Genomic DNA, 27659 nt, shown 5'->3' with positions numbered 1-27659 from the left:
CAACTGAAAATTGAAAACAAAGCAAAACTTCAAAACGTTCAGCGAGCGACCTGAAATCATATTCTCCGTATATAAGTATCCAAAAGTAAAGAAATACCTTAACTCCATTTGTAGAATGTCAAAAAAAAAAGAGGTTACTAAAGTTAGTTGTTTACCGGCAGGTAAAACTAGAAATAGCAAATGCATGATCTGATATGTTTCAGCTCCTATAGCATTTTTCCCCATAGGTCTATAGATCTTGATGATGTGAGACTGTTAGCAAGAAATTGAAACTACATGTTTGAAAGTTTGATGGCATAACCCCAAAAAGCGTTGAAGGTGGTTAGGCCTATAGACATATATCCCTTGAACTAAGTTGTAACTGGATGGCAAAATAGTTTCAGATATGAATAATTTTATCGGAATCTTAATCAGTTCTGTTTGATTTTCATGTGCACTGTGCAATCATGGTCGTATGACCATTTTCAGCAAAGAAGTCTCAGCTGATCAAACATAATGTCTTACACCTTCAAAATCATGAGGAATTTCACAATTGCGGGGTCATTGACAAACTTGTAGCACTAAGTTAGTCTTCATCTTTGACACTTACCCCTGACTTTTAATCCTTGACCTTTGATCTTATTTCTCACCGAACACAATTTACTGTTTTTATACCAATAATGTATATATACTTAGTTTGATGAGGATACAATTTCAGAAAGATGGTGAAACTGGTAAAATTTCATAATTCATTTGGGAAATATATTCATGGAGAAAAAAAGTGAACGTAGTATTTTCTCTGGACCTTTAATCCCATGGCCCTAAACATTTCTTGACTTTGTCTGGTAATTCATGAATACACTCTATTTCATGAAAAAGGCCAACCGTAGGTATTGTAAAAAGACATGCATACACGAGGGAAGAGGGGGGGGGGGTGGGAGTGAAATTTTAGAATTTGACCTGGGCGTAAACGCTCTCTGATCTTAAACTCGTTCGCCAACAACCCGATAGGCGCGAAGATCGTCTGCTCATTCAAATACATTATACCCAGTTTCATTTATATACCTCAAATCGATGTTAAGTCACGTCATCCACAAAATCGATTACGGACGAACGGAAAACATGTCTCGAGTGACATTTCGTGGCGGAGGCAGAAGAAAAAATGGCAAATTGGGTCTCTCAAAGGATCGCATATATAAGCCCTAAATGGACTCTCCGCTATCCCATCCTCGCTGAGCAGAGCATTTCATGTAAACGGGTATTCGTGTAAATGTGCTTCGTGTTTGACAGACAATACCAACCAAAAGAACACCGATTTTGTAGCGCCATATCGATGCGACAAACTAATTTTCGTATTCTACAGGGGGTATGCGATGGGGGAAAATAAAACAAAACTTGGTGACCGATTTTCTTTCTTGGTATTCATTTCCAATTTAAATTCCATATTCTTCTAATATTTGTCGGTGAAAATGACATCCAATACAACGAAATCAAATAATTTTATAATACTGACTGGCCTCGAGGGAGATACCAGAAAATATTGCCCAACAGTGCGGGCAATATTTATCTGGTGTCTCCCTCAAGGCCAGTCAATATCATAATTATTACCTATAATCCCCTAGGTAAATTAAGAAAATATCTGAATACGGCTATAAATAGATCAAGCCACATTTGACTGCCTGTAGATGATCAACATGTCGAATAATTGAAAAATTGTTCATCAATGCATATCATTCAACTCCAACTTCAAAGATTATGTAGTTGTAACAGGAGGCGAACTTCAAACATCTGAACCGTCTTTTACACTTTATTTTTACTTCTGTTTAAATTTGGAGAGTTGTAAAACTGATGGTCACTGTGCAATTATAGTCATTGTTTGACGGGTAGTGCTGCTGTAAGTGGTCGACCTTGTATGAGTTCATTTATCAGCGTTCTTCTGCGGTGCGTGTAACCGACACCCAGCGACGTCCTGGAATGTTTTCTTTTCGTGGTCGATCGGAATGTTTACAATTAAAGCAGGGAGGTGGGGAGAGAGATTCCACTCTTTTTCTTCCCACCTCCCTGTGTAAAGTGAACGGCGAAAACCGGAAGATTGCAGTTTGCACACATTGTTTTGTGTACGGTACGGTGTGTGTAACCGACACGCAGCGACGTGGCGAAACGAATATTGACTGCTGAGCTTTGACCCTGCAAAATAACAACTGCTGACCTTTAACCCTGCAAAATAACAACTGCAATTGTCTCGCAAAACTACCTCGTATAGGTAATAATAAATGATATTATCCAGCTAGGAAGCATGATAGAATATTCCAAACATAAATAGAACAAAGTGGTCAATCTGTGAAAGTTGGAATGTGAGAATATTATGCTAAAGAAATATGAGGAAATCTATCTCAGTAAGCAAGCTTATTGAGTGTAAGTCCCTTCAGCATTAAAGTCGAGTGTAAAGATTAAGATGAGAAGCAAGGGTACAACAAATATCGAAAACATAGAAAAAAAGATAAAAATACTCGGAGAAATAGCAAATTCTTCACTCACGCAGGTTTGAAGGTCGGAGAAACCCCATGCGTGGTTAAGGCATGGATCTAAATCACACTGGATTTTGCGCGACAAGTAATGAGCAAGCAAAGCGACGTGTAATGATTTCGTACGGGTACGGTATACGCACTGCGCCCATGAAGCGCAACTATATAGTATACTAAATATACTTTGCCTTTGGAGTTTCTGGTTAAAACTATGGGCAAGAGGTGACTCCAAAAGAATTATTTCCTGAGGGGCGCAGTCCCGAAGCGAATAGTTCTTTTAGAGGTGCCGAGGCCTATAGTTTTAACGAGAAACTCGAAATTATGCAAACTGTAATAATTTTGTTATATACTAGTATTTTGGTTCAAAAAGGTTAAACAAAAGAAGGGGAAATGGGCAATGGGGGAAATGCGATTCGAGAAGTCTCGTCTCGGATGCGATGTTGTGAAGGGACCCTACTCTGCTTCTTAAAAGCAGCACATGATGTCAGAAATGCTTTTATGATATTACAAATTGTTTTGATCGAAAATATTTCGTTTCACAGAGTGAAGCTACGAAGCAATGCACAATGTCATAATTGCTTTGTGACGTCACAATTGTTTTGTTAGAAATTGTTACATTTCACAGAGTGAGGTCATTTTGCAAATAATACTTCATGGAGTGTCAAGCATGCCAGCATTCTGACATAGCTAAAAATACTTATAATCGCGTCGAGCTCTTTCAACATCAACCAATTACGTTTTTGTTCCAACTTATTACTTTAATTATATAGGACGTTAAAGGGATTGTATAGTTTTGGTTGAACCTTAACTTCAGGTTTTTATCATATTCTGGTGAGATACTGAGAAACCTCTTATGAAATATGAAAGAGCATGTAATTCCAAGAGGGATTCAATGTTTATTTGATGAAAGTTGGTTTTGAAATGGCAGAGATATCCCAAACAGAGCGATCTAATAAAGTGTGGGACCCACACTTTATTACGATCGTTTTGTTTTACTTTGTTTTTGGATGTTTCAGCTATTCCAAACCTGATTTTTATCAAATAAACTTTGAATTCCTCTTAAAATGGTATGCTCTGTACTATTTCATAAGTGTTTTCTTGGTATCTCGCAAAAAAAAGCTAAAGCCCAATTTTCATCTCCACCAATACTGTACTATCCCTTTAATGAACTTGTGTGGAAACTGTTGTGGTAGCTGCGGTGCCCCATCTACGCAATGGCAATGAGATCTGTGTTCTCATAGATCATTGACCATGCAGCTCACATATCATAAACAGATCGGAAACTGTGGGAGTTAACACGACATTTCGGGAAAGTCCAGGAATAGCATTTCAGACTCTTCGGATACAACATTAATTTCTTTATGTTTGAAAATGTTGAATTCTAGTAGGATATTGATATGTAATAGGTCTATTACCCTGTAGAAGTCATTTTCAACTATTCATCCTTTATTACTCAAGCTTACCTTTTTCTGAGATGATTATTGTCTGCAAGTGGTAACTCCCTATGTAATAATATTCGTAGTTTAGTATTTTGGATGTTTTCTGCATCGCCGAGAGGAAGTGCCAGAAGAAGAACTTATATTACATTTTAAGCGTATTGTGAAAGTTGTTTTTTTTTCATTTCATTTCACTTCATTTCTCTTTCCCAATAATGTTAGTCCCTACTTTGGTGACCCCGACGTGATACAAGACAGTGATATTCGAGTATACACATTATTATTATGGTAATTGCACACACTGTTGCTGGGGTCAAAATTATGTATCCACACGCCTATGCCTTGATTATTGGATCTGGATGGGTCCAAATCTGATGAATGTCATTTATTCAGTGAACAAAATACAAGTTCGCAGTGTAGTTAAGCATGCAGTCGCTTCATATTTGCACATTCAGCATGGTAGACAGAGTGCTGGGAAGTTTATATTTTTATTTCAACGGCTCTGATATGTCATTTAATGCACAAATGCATGTATGATCTGCTTGGTAAACAATATGGTAATCAAATTCATGCAGGCGAACAATCTGCATGATTGATTGATTTGCGTTGTTTGCTCTACTTCGGGTACATAATGAGAGTTGTTTATTTTCATAAGACAACGCGAGATAGGAGGTCAACAGTTGATACGCGCATATGCTTCTGAGCATCGAAGGTTAGCAGTGTACCTTACTCCCGTTCTTTATGAATAAAGAAATCCTGCATAAAATATAACCTTTTATTTTCTTTTTTTTTTAAACAAAGAAACGCAAGATGTCCAGCGATTCAGGTGCTTCCCCGTATCGCGACGGCAATTACTCCTACGATGAGGATTCCGGGTCTACGTACGACAGTGATTACTCCGAAAGTGATTCACAAGACGAACATTTGGAAGTTCTAACAAAAAGAAGAGATGAAGTTTATTCCCATACACACAAGAAACGACGTCAAGACATTCAGGTACAAACATTTTACATTTTCAGCTTCTTCTTGAAAACCCCATGACAGATTTTCACCAAAATTGGCAGGTAGCATCCCTAGGGTTGTAGGATCTCAAATTATTCAAACGAGCACCATCCCCCCCCCCCCCCCCCGGCGGGGGGATAGAGGACACCAAAGCCACCAAATCAAACATAGAAAAAAACTTCTTCAGAAACAAGAGAGATAGAGCTATATTTATTGCTATGAGCAATTAAATATTAAACAATTTCGCATTCTTCCTCTTTACAAATTTCCCCAAAACTTGGCAAGTTTCAGCCCCAGGGGGATAGGATCTCGATTTGTTCAGTGAGCCCAAAATTAAGAAATATTTCAAAATCTTTTTCTCTAGAACCAGAAGTGTTAGAGCTTAGTTAGGGCTTTGAGTTTGTACATTGGTGACAGTAATTTCTTGTAAACTTTGTTTATGGCAGATCCTGGGTTGGCCCGAGGGCCAAATTGGGGCCCAATTTTCAGATTTTCATCTTCTGGAATGTCTTATATTTCAACAAATGAGCACAATCTCTAGAACCAGAAGTAAAAGAGCTAAGTTATTGCTATGTGTGGTGATTGCGGTTTCAAGTGTGTAGATGGCGGATACGGGAATGACCCCTGTGCGCCCTTGTAGGGACTATATATGGGCCAGTTTTCACATGTTCTTCCTCTTATTAAGAACACGTGGTCAAATTTTTACAAGACTTGGCAGTTGTTGTTGCTGGGATGTTTGAATATTATATTTGTATTTCTAAATTGGCATCATGCCCCACTTGGGGCCCCCCTGGGGGTCCCAAAGTCTCCCAAATTAGAGTTTAATGACTGGGACCTACGCTCGACGAGCTTGCTTCTAGGTAGGTTCCATCAACGAGGTTTTATACGTGGAGTTCCAAGTGGCTATAATCATTCAAACAGTTGTCAGATTTCTATTGATGTACAAAAGAATTCCACAGGTGCACTTATGCCTTTGATGATCGATGTTCGACGCCGCCGTCTTGCTGAGCAATCTGAAGATTCATTTCGAACGTTTTCATAATGTTGACCATATTTTGCTTATTTATTTATTTATTTATTAAACGAAATGAAATTTCACTTAATGATAAAGCATGTAAAACAAAAGTCAATTCCGTCCAGAAATTTGTGCAAAAGTGTAAATCAGAGCTGTATCATGTGAAAATGTTTAAAACTGTACCATCCTGGAAAGCTGGTTTCATCACTTTTCCGCATAATTTCCACAAATGAAACTAATATGGAGTAATCTCCAAGTATAATTCTTTATTGATAGATATATGAGATTAGTGCCCGGGTATGCCCAGTCGAGTAATTTTCATCTTTATTTCAGCATTTTTTGCTCAATTTCTATTCGCACATCCTCGTGTCTGTACCACCTACCTTTTATAAGAAGGGATAGCGAAAAGTTGTCATCACAAAGACATATCTTCCTTTGAAAGTGGCTAGTAATTATGCAGTGAGACACGAGTCAATTGTCTTCGTATCTGCGCGGCAGATCCTGTTTGGCACATGCTTCAATTTTTTTTTTTTTTGAGCGGCGGCTTCGAACATCTAGCAAAGGAAATATGATAGTTGTGACTCCATTCTCTAGAACCTCCTTGGTTCCATCATAGTTCTTTAGCGTTCATTCTCAGATTATAACTTTCATAGATCGACTATGATGTTCTTATCATGTTTGCAATATTCTATTATGCCTCCCGGCTGGATGTCATGTATTATTCAATTTTGTAATATTTGATGTATTTGTTTTTTCATCGAGAAACATGAAAATAAATTGAAATTGAATTGAATTGAAAAAAAAAGTGAGACCAGAATTCTCTTAAACATATAAAGTACATTGGAATTTACGAGAGTGCTATCAGGTTTGTATATGGGAAATCTTAAGGAGATGCCCCCTTCGCAGATTGCTTGGGGTTGGGACCAAATTCAAAACCTGTTTGCACATTTTGATCTTCTTTTTGAAACACATAATCAACATTTTATTCAAACTTGGCAGGTGTTATTGCCAGTATGGTAGAATGTTTACGAACGGGCACCATACACCTGTCCCCCGCCGAAGCCCCCCCCCCCCCAATTTATGTTCTTCTGAGGAATTTATAGCCTGCAAGAATGCACGAAAGGTGAACTTGCGATATTCAGCCGAGTGCTAGACCCACTGCCCCTGTCTCTCTCTCTCCCCCTCTCTTGTCTAATCATAACGTCTCTGCGCTATTGATTAATCGTGTGTAATAAGCAGTCTATCAAACAACATGGCATTTTAATAACTTCACCTATTGTCCAGTTAGGCCAATCTGTTTAATCTTTTCGAGAAGGAAGTGAAAACATTTCATCTAGAAAGCAAAGGCACATTATCCAAGTACATTGCACTACACAATGAAAATTTATGTACTTTATTGTTGTACTTGTATAGGACACTCGCAAGAACTTGCAAGAAGGCACGCGAAAAGGAAATCTGGGTGATGGAGACACTGCCTTTGGAGCACTATACGATCAGAAACTGTATAGCGATCTGATTCTTAGAGTAGGGGATCGCACGATCTTTGCTCATCGTCTAGTTCTCTGTGCCTAGAGTGAAGTTTTTAAAACGATGTTGTCTGACCCCACCTGGCAACCCCACGATGAGCTTTGTGACGAACGTAGCGACAACGCTTCTGGACAAGTAATCCGACAGAAACTGGTAGAGGAAGACACCGACGCACTAGTTTTCGAGGATTTTCTAAAGTTCCTGTACACTGCTACGGTAACCCTGACCACTGACAACGTCTTATCGCTGGTCCGACTTGCCGACAAATACATGATCCCTGAACTTCATGGGTTCTGTAATGAGTTCATCGACATCAGTTCAAGTGATGCGGTTACGATGCTTTCGCTTTTGCCGAAGGCCCGAGCATTCAACGTGCCAAACGTCATCAAGCTGTGCCACTAATCCCTTCTAACAAATTTCAACTTTCTCTCAGGTCAGCAGTTGCTCGACATCGATGCAGCGACGTTGCTGCTCGTACTGGACAGTGGACCCGACTTGGTCGTCGAGAGCGAGTACGCCCTCTTTGAGAAGATTGAGCCGTGGCTCAATCAGTGCGAGGACGACAACATCTTTGTTGAAGTCTTGAAGTGCATCCGCTTTCCGTTCATGAATGCCGCACAGTTGCTGAAGGTGACAACCACTGCTGTATTTTTGAGGGCCTCAGAAAAGCTTCCCGATTTACCTTTGGAAGTATGGCAGCTACAGACACTCTTCCGCGAAGGCTCGCACGGAGACCTACCGGATGAGTTCCCAGATCCAAGGCTGTATCTCCGTCCACCAAACAGCGATGGCTCCAAAGACCAGATTCGGCAAGATGCCAGATTTGAAAGCGTTGCGATCACCGTTGGTTCGCAGAGGCGGCTTCATGTTTCTCCTTGGATCAAGAAAGCAGGTGGAGAGAAACAGATTTTCCATAAAGGAAAAGACAAAGTGCTGCGCGTGACTGTGAAAAAAGTGTCAGAGGATCAGATCGAAATAAAGTTAAAGTCAAAGTTGCCTTTTGTTTCACAAAAATATCATGCAGCCATGGCAATTGGCCAGCCCAAGCAAACACCAAAATACTTAAAGGCCAGTGGCTCAGAATCACGACGTAGAATGTCGTCTGTAAATCGTCGGTCTAAACAAAATAGATCCCCTTACACAGCAATTCTCAACTGCAAGGCAAAATTTGCTCAGCCAATCAGACAAGGTGCAAAGCTACGAATCCATGATGTAGCTTTGATCTTTAAAAAGCAAAAACGTGACGGCGGCAAAATCATGACATAAAATTACAGTTATCACGTCAGTACATGATTTCATAGACCATGAAATTATGGAACCTTCCGTTATAATGTTTCTAAGTATATGATTCATCCTACGTAGATCGTGTCAAATGTTTTGTAGTCTAATATTAGACTGCTATCAAGTCGGAACTGTATCATCTATCAAATTATGTACTCTCAAAGTAAAAGCACAGAGAAATAAGCTATAACCGTTGTTTTTTCTCAATGCATGCATCAGGGTACATGAGCAACATGTAGAGTTTTCTATGTTTCTCGCCATGGTCAACTTATACAGAGCATGGTTTTAAGGCTATATCAAGAAAGATGCCAGAGAATGTATGTGTAAGAATTGTATTTTTCTCGCTATGAAAGAACCACCACAAGTGATTCTATGACATGAGTGTATTTCTCCTTGATTAGCAGGTCATTTTGTGTCCCAGTGCAGAGCTAATTAACTCATGAACATGTCATTTAATGGAGAGCATTAACTTTCCTTCTCATATAAGCCGTTAAATCGTCGGATGATTGTCATGGACATGGTTAAAGCATGAGATCACATTATCCTAATTATGATGGTGAATCGTTGAGTTGCTTGATCCAAAATTATAGGTGCAAAATGCTCCAGTCATGCAAGACGTTATCTTATTTATAAACGTCCTTGTTCGTGTTAACACATTCACATCGCTGGAATGGACAATCGTTCTTAAGTTAGACTCTAACTACAATAATTCAAATGTGATAAATACAGTGATAGATTTCCATGAAAACAATTTTATAATTCGAAGCCATATTTTCCAGTTTTTGTACCAAGTAGGCCCCCAGTGGAAACCTGAAAAACGAAAACGTCAAAGAAGGAAAATAAAAATAAAATGAACTAAATACCACGTTCGGTATTTCTATCACGTACGTCTATGATTTGCATTTCACATTTTGCCATCTCCTTATGATAATGGATTCAGGTTTTCCAGAAGACCCGATTGAAATAAAACTTTGGTTACGGTTTGATAGCTGGTATAGATATACATAGTAACTATACATAAACACTTCAAATTTCACCTTTATTTCATCTTGATATGAGATATGATATGACATGATATGCAAATTACATGTATATATAAAGAGGTTTGAGATGTATGTATATATATATATATATATATATATATGTATGTATATATATATATATATATATATATATATATGTATATATATACATGTATATCAACATATATGGGCGCTACTTTATGTCCCCCCCCCCCCCACAAAAAGAATACAACGGGAACCTCCGCAACGATAACTTTAAAGGTAGTGAATCGATTCAAATGCAATTTCAAGGTATGAAACTCACTTATTACCCAAATCTTACAGAAAACTTCCTCCAATTTGCTTCAGTGGTCAAAGAGAAATGAGGGTCTTTGTAGAGCATGTCAGGAATCCCTTCCCTCCAAGTTTTGTACATTGTATTCCCAGTTCCAAGAGCATCCAAGTTTTGAACTTGGAAGAAACGGACCCATGACATGCTTTACAATGATCCATATTTCTCCGTGACCACTTAACCAAATTGAATGGGGTTTTCTGCAAAATGTCGATAGAAGTTATAGTTTCAGATTGTTTGATCATTTTGAAAGTGATCAATGCGAAAATCCGATTGTATGTTTTGGGGTTTTTTTTGGCGGGGGGGGGGGGGAGGACATAGGGCCTACTGTATCATAATATCACCATTAACTTTCATATATCTAGCATGACAGAGCACAATAATCCTCTCTTTCAGAAAGCAGATGAAGTAATATTACTCTCAACAAATGACAGTAAAAAGTCAATTAAACATGTGCGTTTCATGTAACGTGACAGTTTGAGTAAATATTTCCTTGTATTCGTTTTATTAATGTCCTACAGTGATGGCAGGGCACTATAGCAGTCTTTTAAGCAAACGAAACTTGAACAATTTATAACTTTTGAACCGATTGTCCGATTTTCCTCAAATTTCGCTGACGTGTTCTACCAATGACCTATATACCCAACCTCCTTAGTCTGGCATTTGTGTGATGAGCACATCATTCTTGATCAGGGGCGGATCCAGGAATTCTGTAAAGGGGGGCGTGACTAATATTTTTTGGTGCCACTTCCGGGTTTCATTTCATTTTTTCTTTTTATTTTCTTTGTTGTTAACAAAAATTAAAGGGGACGTGCGCCGCTGATACGATATTATGCATGCTAGCATGCTTTAATCGTAGGATACGTCATGAATAGTGCACTGAGAACACTGCATAGCTTGAAACAAGAAGGACTTTATTGCTTTAGACATTGTACATTATTCCACATAAGACGATTCTTTACGGTTGTAATACAGACTTCTTCGTAAGAGTACTAGAAGATCAAATTTAACCGTCAGAACTTTCAACTGACATCAGTTTGGCTGTATGGCCAAAATTGTTAGTGACACTAAGTGTACATTGCTTAACTACGAATCACATATCTTGTGTGAAGTGAATGCACTACAAGCTATATGCAAGCTGCGTTGTCATGTGGACGAGTATGCCTCCGTACTCTGTGTGTTCAGTCATGTTCTGTAATTTTGCGTAACATGCCATTGTCGTGTTTTATAAGCATTTGATCAGTCAACTATAACATCAACAGTGTATATACCAATTCTGATGAAACATTGTATGATATGATATTTACTGCAGGAAATGATGTCTAAAATACAGTCAGGAGAGACAATGTCATATAACAAGTCATTTGCCATGTTTACTGTCTAAATTCTAGACCCCATACACTGTCCTTGCGGCACTCAAGCGTTATCAAAATGGATATCACTAGTTTGTAAAAAAATTGTAAAAAAAGAATCATCAGTCTTGATTTCACGCAGAGATAATTGGTATACTACTCCATGTTTAAGAGGAAAGCACAGACGGTGTAAATTGTGACGAGTATTTTGGTTAATCAATGCCTAGATTAAATGTCACTACTTCTGCAGATACTTTCATGGAAAGCTATAGAAGCTGTTATAACTGCAGAGTGTGTAATCCCCCATTTTACAGTTGCAAATAAACTCAACAATACTTCAACTTATATTCATGTCAAATGTCTGCCTTATATACATGGTGTGGTTGAAAGTCATATACCTATACCACTGTATACTAATGAAAAGAGGGAGGATTCTGTATCCTAAAGTGATTCTCGAACACACTTTCAATGACTACTGCGGTCAAGAGTCTGCCCCATTCAGGAAAGTGAAAGGTAACTTTTCTACATCATGGTGCTACAGGTGGTGGTCTCTAACAGACAGATCTGTGTCTCTAACGTTCCACTGATTTGACAAATGTACCGTGTTTTCGGTTACTAAATTGTACATGAAAGTCAGATGAACTATACTGCCATCGCCTTATCAGGAGTGCCTTGTTAGTTTCCACCCACATGTATGTACAGACGTTTGAATTGTAAAAGCAATTCAAAATGCAGAAAGTAAATTCGACATGTCATCAAAGTATAGACTTTTGCTGTTAATGGCGGGGGGGGGGGGGCGGTTGAGTAGGAATTATTTATGAAGTTGTATTAGATTAAGTTAGATTCAGCGGAATGACAATCTGCTATGTATACAGTCTGTTGACGTAAATGTGTGACCAATGTCTCTCTCTCCTTCAATCTCTTATGTCTGTGACATTTTAGTATCCATTAATCCTTCTCATTATTTGTCAAATCTTACCGAAATTTACTTTCCAGTTTGTACAAATCTACTCCTGTAACGATGCCAACATGGAGTGCAGATCACCTTGAAGTGAAAATTTTCCTCTTTTTTTTTTTTGGCATATCTATATAGGTACAGTGTATGATATTATGCAAAAAAAAAAAAAAAATCTCCCCATACTCCCCGAGCTCTTCTCAAATTGTTGGCACTCCGTTTGGTGTGACTGGACACAACCTGATTTGATAAGTTATTGGAACCAATATAGGGAGGAGAAATACTGACATCACCATGGCAGAAGTCCTCGTTTCAATTTCCCCCTTTTTTTTCCGTCAAATATATTTCAGGCAGCTGGTATAAGAAAGCTCAATATAGATACAGTGAAGCTTAAAGAGTGTACAATGTGAATCTGCATGAGTGAGAAAGTTAGTACGGGGTTTTGAATATTTTTCCTTTTGCAAATACTGTACCTATGCCAGGGGCATCTTCTAGTATCCGTGATGGACAATGTAAACGGCACCTACTTTTAGAAGATGCTTAAGTAATGGTAAAATGGTAAAGATGTCTCTTCAGTCCCACCCATGAACTGTATGCTGATAATGTGTACCACATAAGTCTGGATCTCAAGAGGCTACCAACCGTTTCCCCCTCTACACCCTCCCCCACCATACCAAAAGTGACTCGTGTACACAACATTTCCCAGTGATTGCTGTCATTCTTTTATCATCACTTTCTCTTCTGCCTCCTTGAGTAACATTTCCGGTAAGGAAAAAATAACAACAAGCAAAAACTTTCATGTATCCGTGAAGAAATAAAGGACGCAACGTGATTGTTTGCCCGGGCGAGGACAAATACTGCCAAGATTTGTCTGATTAAAACTAATAGCACGTAGGACTACACCATGTTTATCAGAGATCAAGTTACAAGTCCTGCATTCTACCCTAACAGACACGATGTCTCATACAAAAGCAAAACACACGAACATACAAAACCTGCCACGGTGTCTTACAGTTTTTACAGTTTCAGCGAAAACGTTACAGTGATTTTTTTTTTTGAAATGCAGTACCATTTGAAGAATCATATTGGGAAAAAAAATCACATTGTGCGTCAAAACAAACAAACATAAAAGATTGCATGCATGATGGTGTTCACTGGCTACAAATAAAGTTGCAAAGAGTTTGTTTACGAGCAGCCGATAATGTTTCACAAAAGGAACTCTGCATGGAAAATTCAAGGTAAGAAATCTATGGAAATGTTTCTCAATTGTATGTGTCCATCGCTAGTCCAGTGCATTAAATTGATCCTCACACTTCAGGGTCTGCGTGTCATCTTCATTTGATACATAAATGCAAGTCATTACCTTAATTTTGTCGGGCTTTTTCCCAGCAAATATAGGTGGAGTGCGTATGGTGATGACATGACGGGATTTTCTAAAGCGGCCATGAGACACCTCCTCTAAGCTTGGCACCTCTTGCAAGGAACCCTGGTACACAGTCACAACTGGGTTGTCCGGCAGGTAAAATTCAGCATCTGCATCGTGATTCGTGGTCACAATAGCGAACCTAAAGTATTTCTTTTTGGCTGTTCCGATTCCTACAAGCAGCTCGTCATCGTCTCGATTACTGGGCAATGCGAAATCGTATTTCACACGCCATAGCTCAACATCGCCTGACTTTTTGGACTCCATCTTTGCTGTCATCTTCAAGGAGGAGTCCGTCCATAACCCGTTCTTCATTTGGACGCTACACCACGCATCTTTGCGAGATTCTACAGGGAGGGTTTGAAATAACTTGTCCTGAGTCCCTCCCGTAGAACAAGTGTATCTGTCCTGGCCAAATGGTGTAGCATTAAGGTATAGTCTTGGCTGAGCATCCTCCTTATCCAATGGGAAGCAATCTTCCTGTCCTGTCATATCTTCATCGTCGTCTAACTCGAGGGAGAGTGCTCGGAACTCAAATGCCTTTGACAACAATTGCGGGCACTCTCTATCAACAAATTGCACCAGTGGTGAGGTCTTCTTCACAGTGACTAGCTCGGCAGCCCCAAGGCACAGAAGTCGGATCTTTTTCACCATCTTCCAGTATAATTCCTCGATATCTTCAATGTGTCCATGCCCCAGGAGCCAGGCATCTATCCTCGTGATGACAGTTTCTTCATCAGCCACAACAAGGTCATTCCTCTCAATGATGGCCAGCACCTCGTCCGCTGAGAGTTCTAGCCATGAGGTCTCTGGTATGTATTCGAAGTAGTGAGCCAAGATTTGGAAGCAACGGTCCTTCAGAGTATTGAAACAATCTTCATCAGATATCCTCAGCCACTTGATGACTCCCACCATACTGTCACCATGCAACGATTCAAACAACCAATCCTGTGCTGTTTTGCTCAATTCCTCGAGAGCTAGTTGGTCAGCCCAACTAATCATCAATCGGATGTTCTCTCCTGAAAACGTAATTTCGCCAGTGTACATGTAGCTCAACATCCGCTCAAAGACCTCAATCTCACCCTCCGTGGCATCGGCTTTCAACTGGAGGATTTTTCCAGGATTTTCCTTCATCATCTTCGCAAGGGTTCTACTTGCTGCACCGAGGACCAGGCGATGAGCAGGATACTGTCTTGATCCGATCTTGACGGAAATGTCTGATAATTCACTATTCTTCAAATATACCTTCAGCTTTTGAGAAAGTGCCCCTTGGCAAGAGTACAATACCTCCTGAGCCATCTTTCAGGAATACCTGTGTATTAGAACGTCATTGATTCATTGGATAATAAAGGTGATCCTGTAGAATCGGAAATACGAAACTACACTGGGGAATATATTAATCAGACTTCTTGTTCTAGTCGTTTCAGAATGTTAAATACCTTCTATGTGCATGCACTCCAAAGTGTTGGGCCACATGTTGACATGCAATAGAGTGAATATGATCGAGACATTTTAAAGGTTGCCAGATAATCTTTCGGTTCGACACTGATACAGTAATGAGCAGTTTCTTCTCAGCCGACATTCTGTAATCGCCACTAACATAATACTTTATTCTCACTAAAATATCTGTGTGTATTTGGCATATTCTCTCTGCGCTCAGAAACTTCAACCAATTTTGGGTTTTTTTCTATAGCTCTTCAAACAAAATTACAAAAGGAAAGTTTACCACATATTATTATAACGTACCATGTAGCCACATCCACACAGCATATAAAGACGAACGTCTACTAACATAAAGTTTTGCTTTGTTTTTTTATTTAATATCGCACTTCTCTCTATAATCATCTTTGAAAAAAAAGAACAAGGCACAAAATATTCATTTCTACAGCAGTAGTAATAATTGACATATATCAAAAGACACAAAAACATTTTTGAGATTTCATTAAGGTGTAGGTAGTATTTATGTACACAATTTAGGAGCTGCTTCAGTATGTGTTTCCATATATTATAAGCAAATTATGCACTGAATAGGCCATTTACAACTTACGTCCGGTAATTATAACAGAGGGCAATCAGCTAATAAAATACGTCGGTAATCCCGAGTCTGCGAAGTTCACTGTTTTCCTCAAAGTCCTCAATACCTAGCGAGCAATCCACTCAACTTGTAATGTAGTAGCCTACTGTACTTCGGTACCTTAACTCAAATTTAGATGAAATACCGGTAGCTGTTGCTGCTATGCCGAACAAGTCTCTCGGACAAGCTTTGATGGTCAGGAACATCTACTGTTCAGCAGGTGGCTGATCCAAATGATTATTTTCTGTGTGATTGCAGCCGTCCTCCTCATTCCTTCGCTAATTTCACCTGCGCCAACATGCCCAGCTAAATGTAAGGAAGTATGGCTTAACGGGTAACTAAATGATCGAGTATGATAGCACACTCAACGCTGTGAAACATTTACAGTTCATTTGGACTCTGGAATTCCCCACTCCCAACTACTAGTATTATGAAGTTCTAGCTGTGACTATTTGCAGTATACATACTGCGCAGTCTCCGGATCCCTGGCTATTGTTCACACTAGCTTGCAGTATACAGCGCTGGTACAATACCGTACTGGCGGTATTTCCCTTCGCGTTGGATTCCTGTCAGAAGAGCATGTAAAAGAAAAAAAGCAAGCCACCCCCCCCCCCCCTTTCGAGATCAAGCCCACGTATCACCTTGAACATTGACTCTTCTTGCAACATGTATGAACCGCGGAAGCTTTTGCATTGTATACATTATGTCCTGCGCCAAATTAGTGAAAGAAGATGGAAAATTCAGCCAGCAGTCCAAATAAGTTCTCCCATTGGAACAAATTGCTCTTTTGCTTAGAGCTTTGATTATGTTATGATTGTCTGAGATTTTTTGTCAGCTTTATCGTTATTTAAACGAATCAACCCGATAATCAATTAATCACTTTTCAGTCATTGATATGATCAATCGGCTGATCAGATGAATAAATCGACAAATAAATAACTTCGTCAAACATTGATCAGCCTTTAAGCCACGGAGGCGGGGGGAGAGAGGAGGTGATATTCCTTCTGTCGATATGCCACTTTTTATAAAACATGCATACAATGTGACTGACTGACTGACTGATTGATTGATTAAATGATTGATTGATTGAGTGACTGAATTGATGATTGATTGATTGATTGGATTGGATTGATTATATTGTTTGAATGATCTGAGAATGCATTAATTTCGGACTTTTCTTCTTGACTGAGTGACTGGCAGGTGGGTTCGATATGTCTGTGTATGATTTGTGATAACTGTGCTTCAAAGATCTTGATGTTGTTAATCAAAGTTCTATAACACAATGGAATCATTTAAAAACGTGACAGAAAATTGCCAGAAAATTCCTGAACTATCATAACATAATCAAAACTGTGAGAAAAAAGCAATTTGTTTGAATGAGAATACTTTGGACTGCTCTCTTAATTTTCCATCTTCTTTCAATTTGGCGCAAGTCATTTTTCACACTCTGGACAAAGAGCGTCAGTGTTCAGCCAAGCGTGAACACAAATTTGTTTTGTTGATTGTGCTTGATAGATGAGACTATTGGGCATGCATAGATATGAAAAAAAAATCTTTCAAATATTTTGAAATGTAATTTAGACAATCTTTTTCAAAAGTGTAACTTTTTTATACGCCCTGTATATTGTGTTGTTTCGTATTAAGCAAAGGTTCCAAAAACCACGTAATCAGCAGATTTGAAATATGAAGAATACCATTTTAATTAGATTTACTTATTACCGCATGAAGAGGTTGTGGTCCTCTCTGATAGGTCTACCACACCTTAAGAAAAATAGGTTCAAATTCCACATTTAAGACCTCGTGTGACACAACATAGAGCACCTTTACGGATGTAACTATAAATCTTCGTGGTCTGAAAGGTGCACAGTTGAACCTATATCTTCCTTAGAATGTAGTCTGAAAAAGCAATGCAGAATAAAAAGTAACCGAACCATAAGGATGTAATATCGTATTTATGATATATAAAACGGTCATTAAGGCGAATTTATATTACGTTCGAAAACGAGGTATTTAATTAAAGGGGAATTCGCTCTAGAGGGGAATTTTTTGACAATGTTTTTCAATGCTTTATCAGTGATCTATAGGGCCGAAGGACTACTCCACATGTACTGCACATGGTGTTGCTGTAATTGTCATACTTCTGAATCTCTGAAATAAAACAGCCTTTGTTTATGTCTCATATCCGCCAGCAAATTCTTGTTTGATTCTCACTGCCAAGGACAAAGCGTCTGTTGAGAATGATAAGGACGTTAAGTTGTCACTAAACCTATAGTGTTTAAGACAACTTAACGCCCTTCTCATTCTCAACAGACGATTATAAGCCACGATTATGCTGATTTTTCACAGTATTTTCTGCAAGGAATATGTCCCACCCTCCTTCCCTCCAGGTTCCATGCCATCTACCAACACAGCTATGCTACATCTCTACATGCACTATACATGTATGTGTATTATGTCAAGCATGTGTGGATTGTGTAGCTGACTGCTTGTGTGTATAATGTACCACCACTGTCCTTTGGCTCCTACGGTGTACACATTATTGATGAATGACATATGAACTTGTTACATCCAAGTCCTTCTTCCAGGATAGCAGTACAGTGCCATAGGTCTACATTTAACTGTAAGTTACCCATTATTCTGGGTCTTTTTGTTGTCATCTAGTACGCAGGGGATGTTGAAAGAAATCCAGGTCCCAGGTTACCTAAATAGGCCTACCCTTGTGGTAAATGCCAGAAAGCTTGTACAGATTACAGGGGAGCGAAAGCAAGCATCCTGTATGATGATTGCAATACATGGTTCCATGCAGATTGTATCAACATGTCAGATGAGACCTTTTCCAGTCTTGCAGTTAGATCAGACTTACCACGGGAATGTGCAACACTGCAAAGTGTGGTCTCGCTAACTCTTCAACAAGTCTCTTTGGTTCCTCAAGTGACAAAAGTGATATTAGCTGTCCCGGTAGTCTGAGCAGTCCTGACTTGACATCAAGCCTAGACACTGATTCTATGCCAGGATCTCCTCCAGCACACTCATCACCAACCAAACGTTCCACAGTTAGGAAGTCGGTATCAAATTTTCGTGCTCTCACAATTAATTTTCAGAGTATATATGGGAAGCGTGAAGTTTTCGGGAGCCTCCTAGAGGCTACAAAACCTGACATCATATTTGGTTGTGAAACATGGCTTAAACCTGACATGCATCTTGGCGAGATCTTCCCACCAGGCTATGCAGTATACAGAAAGGATCGTAAAGATGGCTTTGGGGGTGTACTCCTTGGCATCAAATCAAGTCTTAGAAGCCAGCAACCAGAGACTGATTCTGAGTCTGAACTTGTTGCAGCCAAAGTTCTATGTGGCAGGCAACCTGTCATCGTTGGTGCCTTCTACCGCCCACCAAGAAGTAAGCAGCCGTAGGCCTACATGACAACCCTTGCAAATCATATAGAGGATATCTGTAGTACTCATCCAGGCACGCCAGTGTGGATTGCAGGAGATGTCAACCTCCCTGATGTCGACTGGCCTACTGACCAAGTATAGATTATATTGCTAAAAATATGAAATAGTGAGGCATCATCCTCTCCTTCTGATACCTTCACAGATCCTTCACTGAGGGCAACTTCACTTCTATCATCAAAGGTTTCATCATTTACCCTTCTTCCCACTGCAGGTCGCCATTTTGAATTGAGACTCTATTGCAGTTCGGGAAACCCACTCACAAGGGGGGCCCCTCCTTATAAGTAACCCGTCCCCCTTATAAGTAACCCCGTCCCCCTTATAAGTAACCCCCGGGGCACCCCTTATAAGGAGTCTCCACGCTTTTTTGCAATGCAACGCGAAAATGAAAGGACTGCGGCAATTCGCTTGATTATGTCCATAAAGCTTCACAAGTTTCCTAGTTACTCACGAAATTTGAGCAAAATCGGTTTGAGGCATCATATCTAAAATCATAGATTTAAATGCGATGTCAAACGACCCATGCGAATGCTGAAATGCGAGCGATTACTGGCGTGGGTGTCGCCAGGCGCGGTGGGGCGGCAATGCTTGAGTGCAGACGTGGCGACTGAGTACGGAGACTTTCGTACTCGGTCGCCACGTCTGCACTCAAGCATTGCCGCGCCGCCGCGCCTGGCGACACTCACGCCAGTAATCACTCGCATTTCAGCATTCGCATGGGTCGTTTGACATCGCATTTAAGTCCATGATTTTAGATATGATGCCTCAAACCGATTTTGCTCAAATTTCGTGAGTAACTAGGAAACTTGTGAAGCTTTATGGACATAATCAAGCGAATTGCCGCAGTCCTTTCATTTTCGCGTTGCATTGCAAAAAAGCGTGGAGACTCCTTATAAGGGTAGTTCGTCACCAGTACCCTAAAGACATAAGTGAGTCCTTTCTCCAGATGCTTGCTCGTATTGGTTTGGAGCAGATCGTTGACTTTCCTACTAGAAATGGTAAGATAGTAGATGTCATCCATACCAACCGTCCATCCCTTCTTAACCGCTGTGAAGGTTTGCCAGGCCTGAGTGACCAAGATGTCATTTACGCTGACTGGAACATCAGGGCTGGAAGAAAGAAGCCAGTACTCCACAAAATATTATCGTGGAAGAGAGCCGACTTTGAAGCGATACAGAGTAACACTAAGCTGTGGGTCAACAACTTTGTTTCCTGCCATTCTACAGCTAGCCCAGTAGAAACTTTGGCCACCGAGATTGAGCAGTCCTTAAAGAAGACTCTTACCGAGGATGTTCCTTCTAAGCCCAGCTCATCCAGATTCAACCAGCTCTGGTACAACACACTGACCTACAGGATTTGTCAGAGGAAAGCAAGATCGTACAAGAAAGCAAAAAAAGACCAACAGAGATAGGGACTGGAGGAGATATCGCAGACTGAAGAGGGAAGCCCAAACTACTTGCCGCCAGGCCTGCAACCAATACATCAGTGATATTGTCTGTAGTGAGCCGGGCGTTAGTGGCCGGAGACTTGGTGCCATCATCAAAGCAAAGCGCTGCGACCAAACTGGTGTGTTCCCCTTGAAGGATGGTAACTTGTTGTACAGTGATCCAAATGGGAAGGCTGATATTCTGAATAATCAGTTCGCGTCCGTTTTCACTGTTGACGACACTCCTAACCTGCAGTGTACCTGACCTTGGACGTTCCCCTCACTCACCAATGGACCGTATCACCATCAACAACAAGGGGATTATCAAGCTACTCAAAAATCTGAATCCCCACAAGGCGACAGGGCCAGGTGGTATCCCTGCCAGACTTCTTAGAGAAATTGCAGAAGATATTGCACCAGCACTTACACTTCTGTTTCAGGCCTCCCTTGACCAAGGAACTGTACCATCAGCATATGGAAGAAGGCGTTGATTGTTCCTGTTTTCAAAAAGGGAAGCAGGTCATCTCCAGCCAACCACCGGCCTATCTTCCTAACTGCCATCCTATCTAAACTGTGTGAGCATGTCATCCATAGCGCCATCAGGAACATCTCACAGTCCACGAAATCCTATGCGATGCTCAGCACGGTTTCCGGAAAAGACGATCATGTGACACTCAGCTGGTCTGGACCCTCAATGATCTAGCAAGAGGAATAGAGGACAAAGGACAGACTGATCTCATCCTACTGGACTTCGCAAAGGCATTTGAAACGGTGTACCACAGACTGCTCCTCCACAAGCTCGAACACTACATGGAGTGAGAGGGTGTACTCTGCAGTTGGTTGAAGACTTCCTCAGAGATCGCACACAGCAGGTCCAGGTTGAAGGTGAAGTCAGCAAAGATGTGCTTGTGGCATCTGGTGTGCCACAATTAAGGGAGTGTCCTCGGGCCCTTACTCTTCTTAGCCATTATAAATGATCTTCCGAACTGTGTTAAAATCTCTACAACCCGGCTCTTCGCAGATGACTGTGCTCTGTACAAGAGGATATCATCTCCCCTTGATGCGAGTCTACTCCAAGACGATCTTGATAACTTGCAGGCCTGGGAGCGCACATGGAACATGCGCAAAGTGTCAAGTATTGCGTGTGACAAAGAAACGCAAGCCAGTCGCTTCTACCTATAACATTCATGGATTACGTCTTGCAGAAGCTACATCTGCGCCAGATATCTTGGGGTTCACATCAATAGCAACCTTAACTTCAACAACCATGTCGACATAATTTCCAAGAGAGCTATCTCAACTCGAGCTTTTCTTCAGCGTAATTTCAGACGGTGTCCCCGTAAGATCAAAGAAGCAACGTACAAGACCTACATAAGACCCACAGTAGAATATGCAGCAGTAGCATGGGATCCACACACACAACAAAACATCAAGAAAGTTGAGCAGGTCCAGCGAAATAGTGCGAGATATGTCATGAACAACTATGACCGCCAATCAAGTGTCAGCACCACGCTAAATGATCTTCATTGGCCTACACTATACAGAGCAGACGTCGGCACAGTCGGCTAGCAATGCTCTACAAGATACTATTCAACCTAGTTGATATTGATTGGAAGGACCATCTCACACCACTGACGTCAAACACCAGAGGCCATGCTAGCCGATTCTGGATCCCACACTCCAGCTCACAAGTTTTCTCTTCATCCTTCTTTCCCAGCACCTGCAGAAAATGGAACAACCTGAAGAAGGATCCTGCAATCTTCCCATCACTTGATGTCTTTAACAAGGCATTGAGGGAAGCCCTCATCTAGCATCCTGTCATGCCGAACATTTTTAGCAGCACTTCACATGTACATATTACACTGTTAGAAAAAAATCAACAAGGTTGTTTAAAATTTTAAACAACCACAAGTTAACCGGTGAATCGCTCAACTGTTGTTTAAAAATTAAACAACACGTAGTTGTTTAAACTTTTAACCCTTTGTTGTTTAAAAATTCTAAACAACTGTTGTTTAAAAGAAATTTAAACAACTGGGTTGTTTAAAAAAGTTGTTTAAAAATTTAAACAACTGTTGTTTAAAAGTCATTTTATACAACTGGGTTGTTTAAAAAAAGTTGTTTAAAAGTCTAAACAACTGTTGTTTAAATGTAATTTTATACAACTGAGTTGTTTAAAAAAAGGTGTTTAAAACTCTAAACAACTGTTGTTTAAAAGTCATTTTATACAACCGGGTTGTTTAAAAGTAATTTTATACAACTGGGTTGTTTAAAGCAAATATTAAATATTCATGTTTAGAATTTAAACAGTTCTTAATCCCATATTACTGTACAACTCACTTGTATATAAGCACAATAACACACATGTTTATGTTTTTGGCCAATTATATATTTCAGCACATTCTCACTGTCTATATCACTGACAGCGTATCATTAGAAAACCTTCAATCGGTCAACCTGTCCATCGATGTGCAAACTTGTTGCAAATAACAAATAACAAATTGAGCCAATCAAGAATTGTCTCATCCATTTTCAGAATATATACAGAGTAGCAATTCTTCTTATACAGTTAACCTTTGATAAGTCGAAGTTCTCGAGAACCGAGAAAAATGTGTCGAATTGCGCGGATTTAGTAAAAATATGCAGTTTGACTGCAGAGGAAAAATCACGAGCTATTGTTATGCTTGAGTTAAGTGATTTCCCAGCTGAATTGACCTCGACTCATCTAAAGCTTAGTGTATTGTCAAATGTACATTTTGATTCCACTTACATACAAATGGGGTGCTTAACGCCGTAAAAATCACATTTCACAATATTTCAACTAAACTGCAATGGCAAATTGAATTTGAAACATGCAATAAGTAAAGAATTAATTATTATGCATAACATGGATGTGTTCAGCTTGAGATTATGTATACAACTGTACCTGTGCCACATTTAATATTTTGTTGGTTCATTTCTCATATTGTGTGGGTGCATGGGGACCATCAGTTGCCCTCAGATGGGTCCAAAAGGGCTAACTGAATGAACAGTACACAGAGAATGTAATTTTTCAGAATGCTTTTACAGTCCAATGCACACCTTACAGACACATTATCCAGTTTTATAGTGATCATACCCTGACAAGACAAGATAAATCTTGAATGGGTCTTATTTCCTGGAATAATTATCTGATTTTCTTAGAACCACTGACTTTGTTCTTGAAGTGTTTGTCACTATTACATCAGGGTGGTCCACGAGGGGTTTTAGCATGTCGCTGCAACATGCTAAAATTCTTGTGCAACATCCTAAAAAGCCAGCAACATGCTATGCAACATCCTTTCTAAGAATTTGCAACAAGCTCAAAGTAAAAGTATTCAAAAATGTGCAAAACATGTGCATAACATAAGAAACATCAAACTACCCAGGTACTTTAGATATTTGTGTGCAAAACATGAGAGAGAACATTGAATGTAAGCAGCACAAAGAGAGATAAGCAGCAAAATATTGCGTACTATGTACTCATCGTGTGCGCTCCGCGCATATTCAATTTCTGCAATATTCTCAGATTCTGAGCTTGCAACATGCTAAAATTTCAAGTTGTGGACCACCCTGTACATGCGCTTGGAAATCTCATAAGCGAAGCATAAGGGAATGGCCCTCTAAGGATTTGCTTTTCTGTCCCAATACTGTACTTTGTTGCCCCACTAAGAAAATATTACTGAAGGTATTGCACTACACAGCTTCTCTATTAACTAGATCATTTTTAACAATGTTCAGTTTGATGTAACAACATTTTGAATCATTTCAGTTGCAATGCTTTTGGGGAACATCTGCAATAGTAAGTCAGGGGTTATTAGTCAACTTTGTCAAGTAAAGTTCTGATGACCACGAAAATCTCATTCTACGCATCTAATCTTCCTGATTTGAAGAGTTCAGGTGTGTCCTGATCTCTCTCACAGAATTGGACGTCACTTTACCAGGCATTTTGTACACAACTGTCTCCAAGCACTGCCAGGCAGCAAAACATTGAGCCTGGTACTCTACATCTAGGACATAATGCACTTTGAATGCACAGTCCACAGCCTTTGTCAAAGTTGGAAACAAGAATCCCTGTCTCTCTACAATAGGGAGTTTTCGCAAGCACAACGCGGCCGGGAGTTAAGCGTGTCGTGTGTGAAATTTGCTTCTGCACATGATCAAATCCGAGGAACGTCCTGTCCGGGGGAAAACGAGTACGGTACTTGGCCAAAATAGCGTTCGGTCCCGATGCTTGGCAGGAGTGAGCCAGCCAGTCAGCCAACCAATCAGCAATCTTGTCCCCACGCCTCTGTCCTGTACAGGAAAGCGAAACTGCATAGATATGGGGACGGGAGTCAAGAGTACGGGGACTGTCACAAGTGATCGCTTCCTCGTATTCTCGGTCTTCGCGTCGTGTAGCGAAAACTTCCTAATGACAAAGGTTTGCAGTGGCTTCTTCCAGGATCCTCCCATCAGCAAGATGAAGGGCTGTGGTCTCTGCTTCCTGTCAATTTGTCCAATGTAGAAAGCCAGGTCTGTGCCCTCCTGTAAAATGAAATGGAAGTGGAAAAGAAACATGCATAATAACATCTCGATAAAATCTTGAAATAATCTACGCAGAAGTGTTGGGTTGAGGCATTGGTATAATGAAGTCCATCAGAACAGATATATTTCCCACACCTCTCCAATGTTCAAGGTAGAGTTCATAATAAAGTGCCTGGCCAAATTCTGCAACATTTCACTTGCAAACATATACCCTAAATTGGGTATTTTATGTAGTATATAACATCCATGTATTACATTTTCTATTCTTGCAAGGGCTAACCATGACCTGGCTGAATGAATTTTCAACTGTGTGGCCTATGGGAACTTCTGAAAGGCAATTAATTTTATTGCTGGCAAGCCCAGGCAAAAAGTATTATCAAACAAAAACTACTTCTGAATTGCATTTCATTATTTTGGGTAAGTTACTCTTTCCAATACTAGTAGTATAACAATTTTGTCCACTTACATTGTAGGAACATTAAGGAGTATGCGAGGTCTTTTTTCTTTTTGGTATGGGGGGGGGGGGGGGGGGGAGACACCCTGTATCACATTGGATGTATACGAGTGGTATGTAATATATTTCCAGCATCTTGCTGAATATAATGATACCATAGGTCAAGTGCAATATTTATTGATGAATGGAATATTCCTTGTTGGCGACATTTGGGACCAATTTTGCATTTCATGCGAATGTTTTCCCCTTTTTATCAAAATGAAAAGGACATATTGATATTGGACAAGTGTGTGATTGAGCAGTCAGGCACAAAATGAAGTAAATATGTATGTTGACTATGTACATGTAATATAAGATTTTTTTTTTTCATTACAAAAAATTGTGATTCACAGCATACATTAGCAACATAGTAAATTTGCATAAATATGTAGAATCAATGGACTAAACTAACAAATAAAACAGCATAAACTGGGAATTTCTGTAACTATGGACCACAGCTTGATGATTTTTATATTTTGTATTGCAATGTCAAAGTCCATCTCATCATTTTAATAAGAGGGCAACACATCACTTGTTTTAGAAGATAAGCCTCCGAACAGTAAGGTACTTACAGGTTGAAAGTCGTAGAATAACTCCAACGACTCCTGAAAGGAGCACTTGCCCTACACCCCAGCAGTCCAGCCTCGGCAAACTAGCGGCAGCATGCTGAATGCAAGCGTCTCTTTTTCCCCTGTGGAGCAAAATGTATGACACAGGGGGAGTATTTTGAATGATAAGTACAAATATACCCTTTAAAAATAACACAATTAAGGCTGATAAAGAGAAATGCTGACAAGTATCAGCTCATATTCAGATGCTAGCTTAGGTACTTATATTGTACTTGATTGCAACCAGGATTACTAACTGTGGGGGGGGGGGGGGGGGGGGGAGGGCTGTTTTAAAGTTGTTTGGAGGGTATTGTAGAAAATACTACACATTTTGAATGAGGGACTGATTCTGGCAACGGCATTTACTACCAAGACGGCAAGTAATTGTGGATGAGTAGAGCCAAACTTGTAAGGCCAAGCATTAGAATTATAATGCTGTAATAATCATCATGCTATTCTACAAAACAGCAATCAGAGTTACCATGAACTTGGATGAAAGAAAGTTGAATGGTGTTGACAGCCAGTGCCTTAATAAGAATAATCTTGCTCTACTGTTAAGTGCTTAACAAAGACTATTGCAATATGAATGACATTTGGGCTTTTGCAGGAGGTTCATGTCATATTCTGGCATTGCATAAAGCAAGATCAGTTGATATGCATATATCTTAATTAGATTAGCAAGAGCAAGGGATGTTCAAGGTCCAGTGATTTTTATTCCAAGTAGTAGGAAAAAGAATGCAAAAACGTCAATAGTTCATAAAAGACTTCTCTGTTAATGTTATCCTATAATGACAAAAGCTTGATTATCATGTGAGTTGATCAGGCAGTGGAGAAGAAAAGGGGAATGTCGAATCGGCAACAAAACCAAATACGGGAACATGACATGCAAGTTGAATGATGGACAAAGCAGAGTCATCAAGAGCCTGGATGATCTCTTTGATATTGGCTTTGAAATTACAGATCCACTTCAGTTTTTGCAGGTTTTTGCGAAAGTCTTAGAAATTAATTAACAAGCATTGAATGAATTTCTCGATCGAACAATTTTTTTTTTTATATAGTCATGTACATACTGTAATTATTTTGTTAATGTTGTTAATAAATTCACCTCAACTCAAATGCAAAAAAGGAAAGGGTGGTACTGGGGCTGTAGATGATCTCTACACAGAGCAATACTATTTAAAATGTACCTTGGGAAAGGCCATCGGTGTCACCCGTG

The 27659-nt window shown here is 39.8% G+C and overlaps 2 protein-coding genes across 3 annotated transcripts; one reads left to right on the top strand and one right to left on the bottom strand.

Moving 5' to 3' along the window:
• The first annotated feature begins 7547 nt into the window (after nt 1–7547).
• Nucleotides 7548–9004, top strand: LOC139730060 (BTB/POZ domain-containing protein 17-like). Its single transcript, XM_071640970.1, has 3 exons — nt 7548–7806; nt 7918–8376; nt 8985–9004. The coding sequence occupies exons 1-3, from the start codon at nt 7548–7550 to the stop codon at nt 9002–9004; spliced, it is 738 nt and encodes a 245-aa protein (XP_071497071.1).
• A 3364-nt stretch (nt 9005–12368) lies between these two features.
• LOC139730052 (kelch-like protein 4) lies at nt 12369–16240 on the bottom strand. 2 transcript variants are annotated; one of them, XM_071640963.1, is made up of 2 exons: nt 15896–16240; nt 12369–15160 (listed from the first exon to the last, which is right to left on the bottom strand). In XM_071640963.1, exon 2 carries the CDS (start codon nt 15145–15147, stop codon nt 13708–13710), a length of 1440 nt encoding a protein of 479 aa, XP_071497064.1. In that variant the 5' UTR covers nt 15148–15160; nt 15896–16240; the 3' UTR covers nt 12369–13707. The 2 variants fall into 2 exon arrangements, with proteins under 2 accessions (XP_071497064.1, XP_071497065.1); XM_071640964.1 differs by having other exon boundaries at nt 16043–16240.
• Between the last annotated feature and the right edge of the window lie 11419 nt (nt 16241–27659).

The sequence above is a fragment of the Diadema antillarum genome, unplaced genomic scaffold, assembly GCF_040938485.1.
Source record: "Diadema antillarum isolate AM-2024a unplaced genomic scaffold, OU_Dant_1.0 seq00000288_RagTag, whole genome shotgun sequence".
NCBI lineage: Eukaryota > Metazoa > Echinodermata > Echinoidea > Diadematoida > Diadematidae > Diadema > Diadema antillarum.
Note: the sequence above shows the minus strand (reverse complement) of the source record. Positions and strands in the feature narration are given on the sequence as shown.

What these genes read in the sequence shown, in the direction of transcription:
- LOC139730060 (XM_071640970.1), top strand. Translation starts at nt 7,548, where the DNA reads ATGTTGTCTGACCCCACCTGGCAACCCCACGATGAGCTTTGTGACGAA. An exon ending in GTTCATCGACATCAGTTCAA is followed by an intron (nt 7,807 to 7,917) that starts GTGATGCGGTTA and finishes ACTTTCTCTCAG; the next exon opens with GTCAGCAGTTGCTCGACATC. An exon ending in TCCTTGGATCAAGAAAGCAG is followed by an intron (nt 8,377 to 8,984) that starts GTGGAGAGAAAC and finishes TGCATGCATCAG; the next exon opens with GGTACATGAGCAACATGTAG.
- LOC139730052 (XM_071640963.1), bottom strand. Translation starts at nt 15,147, where the DNA reads ATGGCTCAGGAGGTATTGTACTCTTGCCAAGGGGCACTTTCTCAAAAG.